The sequence below is a fragment of the Etheostoma spectabile genome, chromosome 21, assembly GCF_008692095.1.
Source record: "Etheostoma spectabile isolate EspeVRDwgs_2016 chromosome 21, UIUC_Espe_1.0, whole genome shotgun sequence".
Classification (NCBI taxonomy): Eukaryota; Metazoa; Chordata; class Actinopteri; order Perciformes; family Percidae; genus Etheostoma; species Etheostoma spectabile.
Genome location: NC_045753.1, coordinates 5686283 through 5702883, shown reverse-complemented (window position 1 = coordinate 5702883; position 16601 = coordinate 5686283). Strand labels below are relative to the sequence as shown.

Sequence of the window (16601 nt, the reverse complement as noted above, 5' to 3'; positions counted from 1 at the left end):
AGAGCACCTACCAGTCATTACCTCGATATTTACTCTATGTGCATCTAAGTGGCATGTTTTGCTTCCTTCTGCACAGCAAGCAAACACTTGGAAAAAACATTCTAATATGTACAAATTATGAAAACCACATGGCAACCCGGAATGAAGCAGAAAGCTATTAAAGCTGTTTCTCATAGAAGTCTGCCCCAGTAATTTATGTGCATTATGGGAGTTCCATGCTCTCAAAATTGCTCGCTGGCAGCCAGCCAGTGTCCTGGTTTAAACCCTGCACCATGTGGAACTTAGAGGGAGTGAAACTCTGCTGTGGCTGTTTGCAAGGGGAAAAATTAGACAGGATCTTGTTTGTACGGACTCAACGCTTGGCCAATTGTGGACTATTCCACCACATCTGGTAGACCTTATTCTCAGAACGCTTAGACGAGTGGTTTGGGTGGCACTTTATTTTAGGTGGTACTAATAAGAAATGAGGTGTCATAAGCATCCCACAGGCACAAGTTAGTACATGATAATCATCTAATCAGAGTTTGGTACAGACTGTAAAAAACTGTAAAAAATTGTGCTTTCGTGGGATCTCTGGATTTCCAGGGTACTTCCTGTGTGCTTTATAGTTTATTTTATTTATAAAATATATAATATACTGTATAATCAATATAGCCTAGCCCATTATCACAAATATACCACAAGGGGCTTTATGCTCTGTTCCACCCTCTCATAAGGGGTCACAGTCCAGGGACAGCTGATGTAAAATAACCTCCAGGCTAATTCTGGCACATTTTTACTTTTATGCATTATTTGTGTGCATTGTCTCTGATAAACAAAGCTGAAAAAAATCAAAATACAATGATTAAAAGTCCTGGACCAAACCTGTCAAGTTGACGATTATTTAAAGCAAGCTTCCGCTTAGATTTTCAAAACGTAAAGGACAATGCAAAATATTCTATAATCATGATTGTGAGCAACCTAATGCACCACAGCGAGTGATTATTAATACAAAGTATTTGATATGCGTTTATATGATTATTGTTTTGGATCACATTTAAAAAGAAAATGTATGTCAAGTAAATAAACCTTGCTTTTATTTTGGAATTCTTTATTTTGGGGTATGTTTCCGGCCGACTGTATGTAACTTGATGCACCGCCCTAGTCCTCAGCATCCATCATTTAGGAGGCCGGAGAGCTGACCAGCTGCATCTTACACAGGTGAGTAGCCTAAATAGTTATTTTAAGACTCTTTAATGTAAAACTAGTCCTTTCTGTGTTTCAGACGTAGCCTTGTGCCAGTAAGGGAATTATGAACCTTAATTCGACGATTCAAGATAGGTTATTTGAACGTCGCTGTAGGCCGGACTCCAGCAGCAGCATCATGGCGTCCTTGAGCAGTGAAGGGCAGCGGCAGCAGGAGATGCTGCGACATCCGCGATGCTCCGCGTGCTAGCTTAGGCTCGCGAGAAGCTCGATTTTAGAACGCAGAACTGTTTTATAATGATATTAATGGCTCGCAATTCAGTAGCGTAATATCTAGGCTAGTCTCTGCGTTGTGTATGAGTTATTTCTATAAAGGCTTGTCCATATACTTGGCCATAAGCGCCATATTCCTCTCCGTATTTAGCTTACGCATCTTCTTAAACCTATGCTACTGTAGCCTATGAGTAATGCGTGGATATTGGACTGCTGTATAATGAGAGCAGTACTGTTCGTCTATATCAATTGCCAGTCTATAAATATATTTTAATCGTACTGTGTTGTTTCATATGTTCAATAGTTTATTTTCTCTGACCAGTGTTAGATTCTTATGGTGTTTAATGTCTCTGGTGCTTTAATTGATGTCAATGTCAATTATTGTCAATTGTCAATTAATTTTCTAAGAATAAAAAAGGGCACAGCTACAGGAAAGGGTCTTAAGATCAGGAAAAATTACAGGAGCTTCAATTTGGCATCTTCATCAGGTAATTAAAAAAATAATGAAGCACTGGAGCTGATCATTGTCAATTTTAAAGAACATAAATCTATTTTCAACTATTTTTGTAATCAATCATTAAATCATTTCAGTTATTTTTCAAGCAAAGATTCAAAAAATTCATGACATTTGAAGATGTGACCTTTGAGTCACTGTTTTCTGGCATTTCATAAAACAAGTAATACGTTAATCAAGGAAATAATTGGCAGATTAATCGATTATAAAAGATGATTGCCATTTTCAGCAGTACAGTTGCTTACTTTGTTGTGATTTTGATCTTGCCTTGATTACAATACAACACAGTGTACATACTTTTAGTTTAGCGTGGTATAATAGCATAGTAGGCCTATATTATTGTATGTTCTACTCACCCTCACTACTCTGTTACATCAGGCTGGACTGCACAGTATAGTGTAGTACAGTATAGTATAGTATAGTATAGTATAGTATGTGTTGTCCTTTTTTGTAGACACTACAATACAGTACTGTATACTGTATATATATTTGTATTGAATTATTACAACAGTTCTTTAAGAAAAATACAGGTTTTGTAGATGTTCTTCAACCTGACCTTTTTCCTGTGTAAAATATGTATGAATACACAGTTTTAAAAAAAATATATTTAAAACTAATGACTTCCTTTCCTATAGGTGCATTGTTTCTTTGTTCTAGCTGTGGTGGAGTGCAAGTCTCATCATGGGGGAACTGTTCAGGAGCGAGGAGATGACCCTGGCCCAGCTCTTTCTCCAGTCAGAGGCAGCTTACTGCTGTGTCAGTGAGCTGGGAGAACTGGGCATGGTCCAGTTTAGAGATGTGAGTATCATGCCATTTCTTGGTGGTAGAGCTCCTCTGAAGGCAGAAATAATCTCATTAATTAAACTAGAAACCATCTTGCGGTGAGAAGATTTCTCTTTCCTTACTAAGATCTTAACCTGTAAAGGTTCTTGAATGCATCTTGCACAGTTGTGACGCTATCTCTGTGACAAAACTTGACCGCAGACAGACAGACAGACATACATATAAACACTTGGCTCAAGTACTCAAAACTGCCTCTGTGGTAGTTCCCCCTATAGTTGGTGTCTCCAGGACATTTTGCACTAATCTCACAACACACACACATACACAGGGGCATAGCACAAAATCCTGGCCCTGTAGAAAGGCATTTTCTATGGGCCCCTCCCTGCATCAACAGCTATTTATTCTAGCATCTTTTTGGGCCCTGGGTTCTCTGTCCCCTTTTTCCCTCCAGTCTGACGCCCCTGCAGACGCACACACACACACACACACACACACACACACACACACACACACACACAATATCAGTGTTACTGTTGCAGCTGGTAGTTAAAGCCAGGGATAGTGTTACAGGCCACAGAGGACATGTGGCATTACCTGTTTGCTTTCTTTTCAATGAAATTACACATGTATTAATGATACATTTGTCCACCCACAGCTGAATCCAGACGTTAACGTGTTCCAGCGCAAGTTTGTGAATGAAGTGAGGAGATGTGAGGAGATGGACAGGAAACTGAGTAAGTAATGAGACAAATTGCGTGTAACATTCATGCCCAGCCAAACTCACAGTGTAGTTCCTACCAACTGAATGATTCAGTCCATCTTCAATTTACTGCTCCTTTCAGATTACGTAAACCCACGTAAATGTGATTTGGATATACTTGTTTTTACGTATGTATTGAGTGAACTTTACCACTCCCAGGCCTGAGAACCTGTAGTACACCTGTAAAACATTTTTTTAAATGACAGCGGTGTCAATGAGAAAATGATGATTTTTTTTTCATCTCATATAGAAAAATGTAAAGAACTCAGTTTTACACTGGTAAGGTATTGAATCATTGATTCTCTTCGCTGAACAGGGTTTGTGGAGAAGGAGATCAAGAAAGCTAATATCCCAACTGTTGACACTGGAGAAAATCCAGAGGTCCCTTTCCCCAGGGACATGATCGATCTAGAGGTAATACATCATCAGTCATTATCGCTCATCAAATCATAAATCATTACTATATTGATAGCATGTATTTTATGACTTACAACAGAGGTGTCAAAAATATTCACATTCATTACTTAAGTAGAAGTATAGATACAAGGGTTGAAAAAGACTTCTGTAGAAGTTGAACTACCAACTCAAGCTTTTTACTCAAGTAAAAGCGTAAAAGTACTGTTACAAAACTACTTAAATAATAATTTAATTATAATAATATCATAATTTAAATTGTTTATTGATCCCCAGTGGGGAAATTACAATTTACACTCTGTTTTGTTGTTAGCATCACTACACACAGGCCTGAAATACACACACACATGCTCAGGACCTATTCATGCACGAAATGGAGAGATGTCAGAGTGAGTGGGCTGCCAGTGCTGGACCAGCGCCCTGTGCGGTTTGGGGGGGGAATGGTGCCTTGCTCACGTGCACTTGGCAGTGCCCAGGTGGTGAACTGGCATCTCTCCAGCTACCAATTTGCATGTATGTAGTAAAATAAATGATCAGTTCACTACTTTCATTGTTATTATTTTTTTTTAATTTTATAGCATTTGAAAAAAATTAGAAGTGACAAAAATATAGGAAAAAGATTTTTTTTTTAAATGTCAAAAAGCGCAGGAAAGAAATCAACAAAAATTTGAAAAAATATTTCCTTGCTGGAGTGTGACATGATTTGTGTTTGGATTGCGTACAAACCAATAGGGTGTTGGAATGGTAGATGTTTATACTTCATATTCAACCACAATCAAATTCACTCTATTCGGAGGGTAAATGGTTGGTGTTTTTTGAACGATGACAAGCCGGAATAAAAACAAGTCAAACTGAAATAGAAGTAACCAGGCTATTTTTAAAATGTTAGGAGTAGAAAGTACAGATAATTGTGTGAACATATAAGGAGTAGAAGTAAAAACTCTGAACTCAAAATTTCTACTTAAGTAAGTTACTTGACACCTCTGACTTTGAGTTTACCCATGTATACTGATGACTTGGTAGAAAGGTAAAAAAACAATTGCATGGTCGATAATCCACAAACCCCCCACACAGAATAACCCACAGCATGACAAGACAGGCCAAATTCTACTCTTGTGGCTCTGTGTTGTAAAGTATGTCTTCTGACGTACTGCTTATATGGCCCTTGCCAGGGCTTTAAAAGAGAGTAGCCAAAGAAACTGAGCTTGGAGGTGTCACACATAGTGTCCAGCGTAGGGTTTCATTTTTAAAATAACTTGTGGTTTTGATTTAAGAGGATCAAAATCCAAATCCAAATGTATCTCTAAAGCACATTTAAAAACAACATCAGCTGACCAAAGTGCTGTACAATCAAAACATGGGCAGCTAGCAAGATCACCTGGTAGAGTGTGCGCCCATATAGAAAGACTTAAGACCAGTTTAAAAGACAAAAGGACATCATAGTGTGTTAACAGCCTGAGAATAAAAATGTGTTTTAAGATGGGATTTAAAAACAGGCAGTGTAGGGGCCGGCCTAACATGTAGAGATAATGGGATAGAAATTCAAAGCTCAAATTGTATGGATTGTTATGTTCTCCACCTCATCAGAATTAGCTTTATTGGTCAAGTATGTGTACACATACTTTACACATAGTGTACACACACTTCCAGTTGAAATAAGTCAAGTGCTTATGTAAATTGTAAACAAATATGTAGTAGTCCAAATAAATAAGTAAATCTTGAATGGCTATACATGAATTGGTGGTTGTGTACAGTATATGTGATGATGCGTACATGTTACAGCACAATGTGCATGTGGGATTTATACTGCTGATTGTGACTGGCAGGCCACCTTTGAGAAGCTGGAGAACGAACTGAAGGAAATCAACACCAACCAGGAAGCCCTGAAGAAGAACTTCCTGGAGCTGACGGAGCTCAAACACATCCTCCATCGGACACAGCAGTTCTTTGATGAGGTTTGCTCATTTCACCCTCTGAGACGCACAATTAATGTGCTTCCCTAAATAAGGTAATAGGGGTCATCCTAATGTCTTTGATAGATGGAGGATCCCAACCTGCTGGAGGAGTCATCAGCTCTGATGGAGGGCAGTGAGGGGGGCCGCGGGGCCCCGCTCAGACTGGGGTAAGGCATATTTTACATTTTCATACACATTCTCTTGGCAAATACTGAAATACTCACACGAATTTCAAATGAGACATTACATCACATAAAAACACATTTTGGGGGTCATTAGGATGTCCTCAACTACTTAGTGATTTATTTAAAACATCTGTCATATTTTGTCCTGATGTATTGTCCCTCAGCAGATGAAGCAGCCATATATTCAGATAACAGTGTTTTACTTCAAATAATTTGAAAATTTACTAGCAATGAAAAATGACTATAGTGCATTAGTGCATTTCTTGGTTTATTACCACATGTAGATTTGTGTAACAAAGGGAAACCATTGACAGGAATGTAAATATATAATGTTTCACCATCAGTGTTAGGCAGGTTACTCAAGAACACTTGTTACTTAGTATTAAAAGTAATTAGTTGCGTTAATTGTTACATTGCTATTTTACTTCTCCCCAAACAACAACAAACAAAACAAAACCCTATAAAAACACACAAAACAAATGCACAACCTCGAGCTCTTTAAGAATTCATTCTACTTTATTGGAACAATAATTACCCATATAGGAAGACCCAACGGACCCGAAGGGTTCGGCCTTAATTTCTATCATTTTACACAAGCTCGGGCCAGGCTTGGGCTTGCACTCCGGGTTGCGCGGTAAATGAGCGTTCAGGTGATTAGCGCAAAAATGAATGCTGAGGAGGTGAAACGGAGGCTGGCCCCTGGTGATTACATTTTGGTTGCACCTCAAAGAAAGCCAAGTCTGGTGTGGAAAACTTTAAACTAATTGATGTCAAAATGTATAAATGTATAAATGACTAATTCCTGACAAAAGGCAAAAGAGCTGTGTGCGTGCGTACATCTGAATAATGTAGGGCTGTAAACGGGTTTGGGCTTTTAAAAAGCTGTCAATCAAAATGTACTTTTGTCGGGTTCAGTCCTTGTCGGGCCTAACGTTTAGCGCCTGATTACAGCACTAACGCAGATCCCCATAACCATAGTAACTCCAGTGAGGGACGCTGCCCTGCTCTGCTCACAGTGACATGGTGGATGTCATCAAAGTAACCAACACGGATCAAAGCCTTTATATAATGACACTACTTTCAGCTCTTGCAAGTATTTCTCTCTCTGTCATCCTTTGAATAGCTTTTTGGCTAGCCACATGACGTGACCTGCCCTGGCCCTGACCTGCCTTACAACAAGCATACACGTCACGTCATCATACAAGAAAGCCGACCTGGGACAATAATCAAATCACATTTGTGTGATGCAGTAATGCAGTATTACTTGGATTAGTAACAGTAATATAATTACGGTATTGGAAATTGTAATCCCTTACACTACTCGTTAATTTGGATTGTATTAATATTACAGTAATATATTGCTAAGTAATTTGTTACTGCCCAACACTGGTCACCATTGTGCATTTCTGGATAGATAGAATTGTGCTCTATGATGTATCAAACATTATTTGGAACATTGCCATTTTTATATACTATGTTACCACTGTGTTGGGTTTCCATAATATCAGGAAGATATCCAATTAAGCTAGTTAGCTAGCCTGCTGATCAAGTATGATTCAAAATGGTCATTTCCATTTATTTATCACTCTTTTTAACAAAAACCTGTCCTTCTTGCCACCGTTTAGTGTGACTGCGTATATACAGTTGTCCGTTTGTTTTGGGTTATCAACTTGGAGAACTTGTATTTTTTGTCTGTGCAGGTTTGTGGCTGGAGTTATCAGCAGAGAGAGGATTCCGACCTTTGAGAGGATGCTGTGGAGAGTGTGTCGCGGTAACGTCTTCTTAAGGAAGGCAGAGATTGAGGACCCATTGGAAGACCCCGCCACGGTCAGCACACATGACACACAATCATAGCAACTAGTAAAGTAACATTTTAAGAAGAAGAAAAAAAAGAAGCAAGCTAAAATCAGTCCTACATTTTTACATTTTAGAAACAGATACACGACTCATCTGTGAGTTGTGTAAGTTGGTGTAGGTTTCTAAAAACCTCTTCTCTTCCCAACAGGGAGACCAAGTCCACAAATCAGTGTTCATAATCTTCTTCCAAGGTGACCAGCTGAAGAACAGGGTGAAGAAGATCTGTGAGGGGTGGGTGTTACTGAAGAAGATGGCTACAATACTTTCAAGCTGAATAGAAATAGGAAGGACTATATTGGTTCACAACTACAGGGGGATCCATACAAATGCTGTTTATCCAGACTAGCAAACAAGGGGACATGGTGCCATAATAGACCATAGAAAGTAAGGGACAAGAATGGTCTACACTTTGACCAATGGTATATCGTCAACATTTTCTTGGAGCTAACGTCCAGCCATTTAACGAATTGAGGTTCCCAGTATTGCTTTGGTGGTTTTTGCTTGATGTCACAACAGGGCAATTGATTTAACACGTGGTTATCTTGGGTTGGGCTTAGAGACTACGTATTTATAATGTCTGTTTTACAAGCTTAGTGTTTACCAGACAGAAAAGCTCTAGCAATGATAAATAAAGGATCCAGTGTATTTGGAACTTGAGTCATGTCAAGAAAAAATCGATTTATTTCAGCCTCTGCTGCTTTGATTTTGACCCTTTTATTTTTGTTTTTTTAGTAAGGATATTTTTTAGTTCTTTCTCTTTTATCTGTCACTTGCATGTCCCCAACTTTGTTGAAGTGCTCAACTATATCACTGGAGTACCTTTTTCAATTCCACCATGCAAGATGTGCACCCTTTCATGTGTGCATCATAAATAAACAGAGTAAGAAAGAAGGAAACATGATGGAAACATGAACAAAGTACAGTAAAGTATGTGTTAGATGTTGTGAGCCGACTCTGTTGGTTTTTCCAGGTTCCGTGCCTCACTCTACCCATGTCCAGAGACCCCACAGGAGAGGAAGGAAATGCTGGCTGGAGTCAACAGCCGTATCGAAGACCTCCAGATGGTACGCTTGTCGCTATAATTGATCTTTAGCTCCCGTCACACATTATATCACTCAAAACAGGTTGGCAAAAAATGTAAATCGAGTAAAGTAAGAGTCAGTTTTTATAGAGATGGTTGACCTTGGAGTAAAGTCTGCTTATTGTTTAAGCCAAATTATCATTAGCAGTTCTGTTCTTTTTTTCAATTAATTAATTCATTCTTTCAATGGGTCTTTGTACTCTTTGTTAAACTACTGCTCACTAAACAAGAAATTAATCAGGAACTTTACACAACAGGATGTCAGTGTTCCAAATTACATAAGATGTTGGTGTTTTCTTGTGCATTAGTTCTTATCTGTGAAAGACCTTAGTCCCGTCTCATAGTGTTGTGGTTTCCTAAAGTTTGCCCTTATTAAGCCTGGAAAAAAGCCAGGTTCTGCTTGAAAGGTCTGCTGTAGGCTCAGCCTTCCAACCAAAGGCAACACTCTTATACCATATAGAGAATTTTACTCAGGCTTACATAGAAAAACTACTCTGATCTAATAAATACATCACAAATACTACACATTCCAGATGTGTATCTCACATTATGTTCATATAACAAAATAAAAAATAAGCAAAAAGTGTAGTCTTAAAGGCCATTGGATACAACACACACAGGTGGAACACAAAAAAACAGCATGTGAAAAATGAACTTTAACTTTAAAAAACTATAAAAAATTTCAAAGCAGCAGGCTTTGTGCTATGGTTGCCACTCATGTCATTATGACATTTTACCTCAGGTGAACCTATGACACTGTCAAGAATTACACTATCCATATATCCTGTGTTGACTGGACCAGGATCTACAATCTAAAACAAATCGCTCCACACGTCTACTGTAGGTGCTGAACCAAACAGAGGACCACCGTCAGCGAGTACTCCAGGCCGCCTCTAAGACCATGCGGGTGTGGTTCATCAAGGTGAGGAAGATGAAGGCCATCTACCACACACTCAACCTGTGCAACATCGACGTGACCCAGAAGTGTCTGATTGCTGAGGTGTGGTGTCCTGTCTCAGACCTGGACTCCATCCAGTTTGCTCTGCGAAGAGGGACGGTAAGTTGTTGTTGTTGTTTTTTTGGTTTGGTTGCGTATTTAATATTCTTGTTTTTGTTGTGTGGTGTAAGTATCACATATTATTCTCTTCTTGTTGTTTACACCCATGTGGTTCTCAAAAACGGGGTCCTTGAACGGTTCCAGGGGTCCCCAAGAAAAAGGGATATAATTAGTTTTCACTATAATTTCATCCAAGAGTAGCCCAATGACAGATTTAATGACTATTTTGCTCATGTGTTTCTTCACTTTCTGTAATAAAACATCTAAAAGCAGAAATTCTATCAGGTGGGGGACCCTGTGACAAAGTCTTATCAGATGGGGGCCCACGGTCTAATTTGTGTCAGTTTAGAGGTCTTTGCTGTTTAAAGGTTTGAGAACCACTGCTTTACACATTGCAACTGTAAAATCATGGGCAACAATTAAAAAATGGTTTTAGATATTATTGACCTATCGTATGCTTTTATTTTGGCTGACTTTTACCAGCAATTTTACTTCTACCAGAGTAAAATGCAGACTCTATTGACTCTGTCTATCCAAAGCTCCCTGTGGCTCTGCTTCCTGTTGTTGTGAACTGTCACTCCACACTCATAATAATAATAACAATGTATACTTTATGAATCCCGCAAGGGGAAATTACAATGTTGTGACACATTTGAAATTGCACCAAGTACTGCAAGATAGAACAATAATGTGATACACTTACACTTGTATGTTTTGGCTTTTCCTTTTCTGTGATGAAACTGTAAGAAACACTGTCTTATTTGTATGGACAACAGCAACTTTGTAAAATAATATAAATATGGCTGCTGCTGGAGAAATATGGGTATAAAGCTAAACTGAAATGTCAATTCTCCTCACTTTAAAAAAAAAAGCAAATATAAATGATGTTGATCCTATAGCTGCATATTTTTGCATTTCAGAAGAGGATATACTACATTTGCACATAATTCTTTAGCTAGCTTTTAAGCCTAGATCTTCTGAGTGGCGATTTTCGCTGCAAACTGGAGAGAGCATTATACTGTTTCTCTTATGAATGATGACAATTATTGATCTAAGCTGACTGTCTTTTTTACATCATTCAGCCTTTGTGAGGACCCATTGTGCTTTTAAGTTTGTATTCCACTTAGACAGTGGAAGCTGGGAAGGCTAGCTTGCAAAAATTAGCACACAAAGTTGCAATCCTTTTTATATTATTTCAACACTTGCCGAATCCTTGGCACCAAGTGCTGTGTTCATCACACAGTACAAAGGGTGAGAGGTCTAGCTAGGCTGTTGGAATTGATAACACACAAGGCTGTAGTTCCTGCCACTAAATTGTAAAACAACTGCACCACAGTCAATACAATCATGTATCAGTCATACAAATGCGTGTACAGGTGCTATCACTGCAAAAAAAAAGGTAAAATTGAATAGAAAAGTGCCAAAGCCAAAACAAAAACCCAACCATATGTATTTATACAGTATTAATTGCAGTCTTACTTTTTTAATTTACATGAATGTTCTAAGGTCATGAGCATAGACCGTAAAATTAATAGATGTAGCATACGTGACGTCAACCAGGGGCAAATGATGCGGCCATGCCGATGTTAAGCTACACGCTAAAGTGGGAAAATCTATTCTATCTTCTATTGCCATGAGGTTGAGTGGTGGCCTCTTTAATTCATCTGGTCTTACCCTTTTTACATGGGCAGTATTTGACTGATAAGTGAGGGCTTTATTTGACAGGAGAGGAGCGGCTCCACAGTGCCGTCCATTCTCAACAGGATGCAGACCAAGCAAACTCCACCTACCTTCAATAAGACAAACAAGTTCACATCCGGCTTCCAGAACATTGTGGATGCCTACGGCATCGGGAACTACCGGGAAATCAATCCAGGTTATACAGGAATTTGTTTATCTTTATTTTAATTAATTACTCTTCATATTAGTTAACATATAAATTAATGATCACAGACACTTGTAATAGTGTAGCAGCAAAAAGATCTTATTTTATGAAAATATTCTGAATGTTTGTGCTTTCTTTCTAATTTCACCCTGTTCCCCTTCTGTTCTCAGTTTTTCTTTTTGAACAGTAATACTGTTTTTTTTCCCTAATTATTTTGAAGTGGCTTCCATTTTGTTGTTTTTTGAAAACATGAAGGCTACCATGAATAATACAACCGCTTAAAAACCTTTCAGCTTCTTTATAAGTGCATACTCCCTCCATTTCCTGGTAAGCTTTTGCTGTGAAATGTCTGCTGGAAGAATCAATTGTCGACTCGTCTCTCACCAGCTGCTGCAGTTGCTTGAACTGTTGCTCCACACCTTTCCTATCTCCGTTCTTCTGTTCATTGGCAGTAGCTCAACTGCTATTTAAAAAATGAACCAGACATTCGGCACCTGAGAAGAGAAGTCCTTGATATTACAAAACATTTTCAGCTTTTTGTAGACACTTCAACAGTCCATACTGATTGATATTCAACTTACTGAATATTTGAGTGGTTTTGATTGTTGTAGCCTCATTGTGTGATGGTCCCTTTCTGTGTCACCTGTTTCAGCTCCATACACTATCATTACTTTCCCCTTCCTGTTTGCGGTGATGTTTGGAGACATGGGTCACGGCTTGCTGATGACCTGTATTGCCCTCTACCTGGTCATCCGCGAGAGTCGCCTCGTCGCCCAGAAGAGTGACAACGAGGTACAGTAAGATATAAAGAAAAAAAGCCTTGATTAAAACTTTCAAACTCCACAATTAGAAACACATTATATTTCCAAGTTGTTGTGTGTCTCTGTAGATGTTCAACATGGTGTTTGCTGGTCGCTACATCATCCTCCTGATGGGGATGTTCTCCGTCTACACCGGAATCATTTACAACGACTGCTTCTCCAAGTCACTCAACATGTTCGGCTCTGGATGGAGCGTTAGGCCCATGTTTGGCCCCAAAGGAGCAAATTGGACGTAAGTCAGCCACCAGCTCTGCTTGCAGTGATACTGTTTGAGATTACCCACATCCCTGTTTTTTACCAATGTTTTCTTAAAGTTAGTCTACTTTATCTACCACAAATCAATAGATGAAGTTCAGCACCATGCCTAAGGTTGGTATTTTCTTAAATTTTCCATGAAAATTTTCAAAAAATATCAAAGGAATGCTTCAACATCTTGGGAAATATTAATATCTATCATATATTATCATGTATCCCATATCAATCTCACATGTACAGGGTTGGAGTCTGGGCGTGTTTATTCTAGCTTAGCATAAAGTAATAAACTAATGAACATGTTACATGTTTGTTTAATCTGAACACAAACATAAATGTAAAAACAACATTTACCTGACGTGTTGTCATAGTGAGTTTGGCCTGGTTTGGCACCGTTATGCCTTTACAAAAACAGAAAGATACTGTAGAAAAAAATTGTTTGGATGGGTAAAAAACATTTTTTTCAACCTTGAGCGTCAGCGGTTAAACAAGCTACAATGTACGTAAGTCCATCTTGTATTTACCTTTACAGAAGTGCTTGTTTTGACACCAACAGGCTCAGATTAATATTCTAAGTGTCTGACAACATTATGGAAAGGATTTGTATGGAGGTCAACCCTTTAGTTAAAGAGTAAGATCCTTTTTTTAAGCATAAAAACATCAGACTCCATGTAAATAAACATCGTAAAATACCATAGACTGTTAATATATGCAATCTATGTAAAATACACGTCATTTAAAGTCAACAGAAACAAAATAAAACTATGAAAAGCCACATTTGGTTAGTCTTTCCACTTTTCCAACATCACTACTCTAGTTTTGGTTGAATAAACACACAGTTACTAATTTACATGTGAAAATGTGCTGGCTCTATACACGCTAAAAGTATTGCTTTTTTAAATGGAGTTTGGTGGGTTTAGCGACTTCAGAGCAGTTTCTGGTTAAACAGAAAGGTCTCAAAGAGGTTTTAAAGGTCTAAATCTAAACTGATCCTTCCATAATGTTGTCAGGCTCCAAGAATATCAATCTGAGCCTGTCAGTGGAAAAAACAAGCACTTTTGTGGACGTAAATACTAGCTGGACAATTGGCCTTTTACCTTGCATTATAGCTTGTTGCGGACTGCAGCAGTCTAGTTTAATTCTGGACTAATGTTAAAGATTGTTGTTCCCATAAGTCACCTAGTCACCAAAACAGGAAAATAGTGTTGAAAAAAACACTAGTTACCCTTTAACTGTCGATTGTCAAGAAACAATGCACAGTTTTGCATAGTCAGTCTTCCTGGCTGTGCTCTGTCTTTAAGCTATGCTAGAAACTAAATTAAACATTGACTTAATTTTCAAAGAAACTTCCTAGGAAAAAAATTGGAAATTATACACCTGTAAAATAAACTGTCACAGATTGAGCATATAGAGAACTGACCAAAATATTCAGATAGTGTCAGGAAATTAATTTGTGTTTGATAATGTAGGATCCTTTTACACCACTCAGATCCATTCAGGTGTTATCCACCCATTCTCTGTTCTTTAAGCATATAACATACTATTGACATACATGTGATTTTATTAATCTAAATACTCTGTGTGGTAGACTCATCTTCTAAAATGTATTGCTGTTCCCTCTAAAACCTGCAGCGAGTAAATAATCTGCTTTATTAAAATACATTCTTTCATTTCCTGCTGATCTGTTCTAGGTATGAGACACTTGATGAAAATGCAGTTCTACAGTTAGATCCAGCAGTTCCTGGTGTCTTCAACGGGCCTTATCCTCTTGGAATTGACCCGGTAAAATCTGTTACCCTCACTAAAATAACAAAAACAGTAGTTGGCAGTTGTTGCTCTGGTAAGAATCACAGCCACACTGCTGCACTGGGGGACATGTTAGCGTACAAACCCCAATTCCAATGATGTTGGGATGTTGAGTAAATCAAAATTAAAAAAGAATACAATGATTTCAATTGACTACACTACAAAGGCATTTAATGATAAAACTGATAAACTTTATTGCTTTTTACAAATATTCACTCATTTTGAATTTGATGCCTGCAAAATGTTCCAAAAAAGCTGGGACAGGGGCAACAAAAGATTGGGGAAAATGAGGAATGCTCAAAAACACCTGTTTGGAATATTCCACAGGTGAGCGGGTAAATGGGGTATAAAAGGAGCATCTACAGAAAAAGTTCACAAGCAAGGATGGTTCACCACTTTGTGAACAACTGCGTGAGGTTTTTCAATATCTTGTCTTTGTAGTGTAAATTGCATATAGGTTGAAAATGTGTATTCTGTGTTTTGTTACGTTTTACACAACGTCCCAACTTCACTGGAATTGGGTTTGTAGTTTATTTTGAATGAAACTCAAATCCACCGCCCTGCGGCCCCAAATACTCACTAGAGCACCAAATGTGGATGAATCTACGCTGAAAATATTCCCCAACAAATGCATTTCCTCCTGTTTGAGTAATGGATGCTAAAAAGCTACAGTACCCTGCTGTTCTGTTATAGGACATTAATGAGCCTTTAAAAAAAGTAGCATCCCATATGTTTTATGTAAAGCACTCTGTTATAAATGCTATAAATACATTTTACTTACTTACTTACTTATTTGTGAGCTGTTTTTACAGATTGACATCTGCATTAATGACTAAAATAATTAACAAAAAGGAGAAAATTATATATTTGGCATAATGTTAGAACACAAAAAGAAAAGAGCAATAAGGGACAGTCACACCTTGGTTGGTCTCAAAAATTTGAGCTTGTTGTGTAATATCTGCAGATCTGGAATCTTGCCTCAAACAAGCTGACCTTCCTCAACTCATTCAAGATGAAGATGTCTGTGATCCTGGGCGTCATCCACATGCTGTTTGGAGTGTCTCTCAGTCTCTTCAACCACCTGTAAGTATTACACTCAACGGGAATGCTGAAAATGAACACCTAAACCATTGGGTCTTTCTCAGTTTTTTTACTTAGTTACTACATGCAAAAGGGTTTGAAGCTGATTTGAATGGCCACACTCAAAGACATAAAATAAAGAAAGGAGCGAGATGATGAATCATACAAATAGTGATAATGGTGCACGCTTCAGTCTTCTCCTCGGTTGTTTGCACAAAAAGTGATGAAAATTGTTCTGTTAAGAATGAGAAAAACAAGCTTGAGAGAGAAGTTTAAACCTACAAAGAATGGGCAGATGCTATTGGAAGACGATCTGAAACAAACTTCATTTGAAGTCCACTGAGGCCTTAAAACTACTCAGACCTGCCATCACTTGGCATGCAAATTGTACCATACATGTTCTATGCCAGGATTTATGTAGTTTGAAATTGTTTGAGGTTTTTGCCTATATGTCCACAAAAAAGGATGGTGTAAACAAGCAGATAATATTCTTGGATTGTCTCTCTCCATTTTTCTATTTTCTTAATTCCATTTGGGATGAAAATGTTTTACACCATGGCAAAATCTGCTAAAGCAAAAAGAAAAAAATCCCAAAGGAAAACAATGCCCACATTGCCCCCACTACAAACCTCTCATTCCATAGGAAAGACTGTTATGATATTAATACAAATGCATACAATAACACTGATGGAA

General features: G+C 38.1%; 1 protein-coding gene across 4 annotated transcripts in view; it reads left to right on the top strand.

The window, feature by feature from the left end:
• The first annotated feature begins 1108 nt into the window (after positions 1 to 1108).
• Positions 1109 to 16601, top strand: part of LOC116671508 (V-type proton ATPase 116 kDa subunit a) — a 37559-nt gene continuing 22066 nt past the window's right edge. For all 4 annotated transcript variants that reach the window (XM_032502851.1, XM_032502850.1, XM_032502849.1 and 1 more), the window contains exons 1-15: positions 1109 to 1200; positions 2608 to 2770; positions 3411 to 3489; positions 3832 to 3929; positions 5756 to 5884; positions 5969 to 6051; positions 7770 to 7896; positions 8075 to 8157; positions 8897 to 8990; positions 9852 to 10064; positions 11790 to 11940; positions 12602 to 12741; positions 12839 to 13002; positions 14714 to 14804; positions 15793 to 15911. In XM_032502851.1, the coding sequence (XP_032358742.1) occupies positions 2654 to 2770; positions 3411 to 3489; positions 3832 to 3929; positions 5756 to 5884; positions 5969 to 6051; positions 7770 to 7896; positions 8075 to 8157; positions 8897 to 8990; positions 9852 to 10064; positions 11790 to 11940; positions 12602 to 12741; positions 12839 to 13002; positions 14714 to 14804; positions 15793 to 15911 (1688 nt within the window). In that variant the 5' untranslated portion in view covers positions 1109 to 1200; positions 2608 to 2653. The remainder of the gene's footprint in view (positions 1201 to 2607; positions 2771 to 3410; positions 3490 to 3831; positions 3930 to 5755; positions 5885 to 5968; positions 6052 to 7769; positions 7897 to 8074; positions 8158 to 8896; positions 8991 to 9851; positions 10065 to 11789; positions 11941 to 12601; positions 12742 to 12838; positions 13003 to 14713; positions 14805 to 15792; positions 15912 to 16601) is intronic.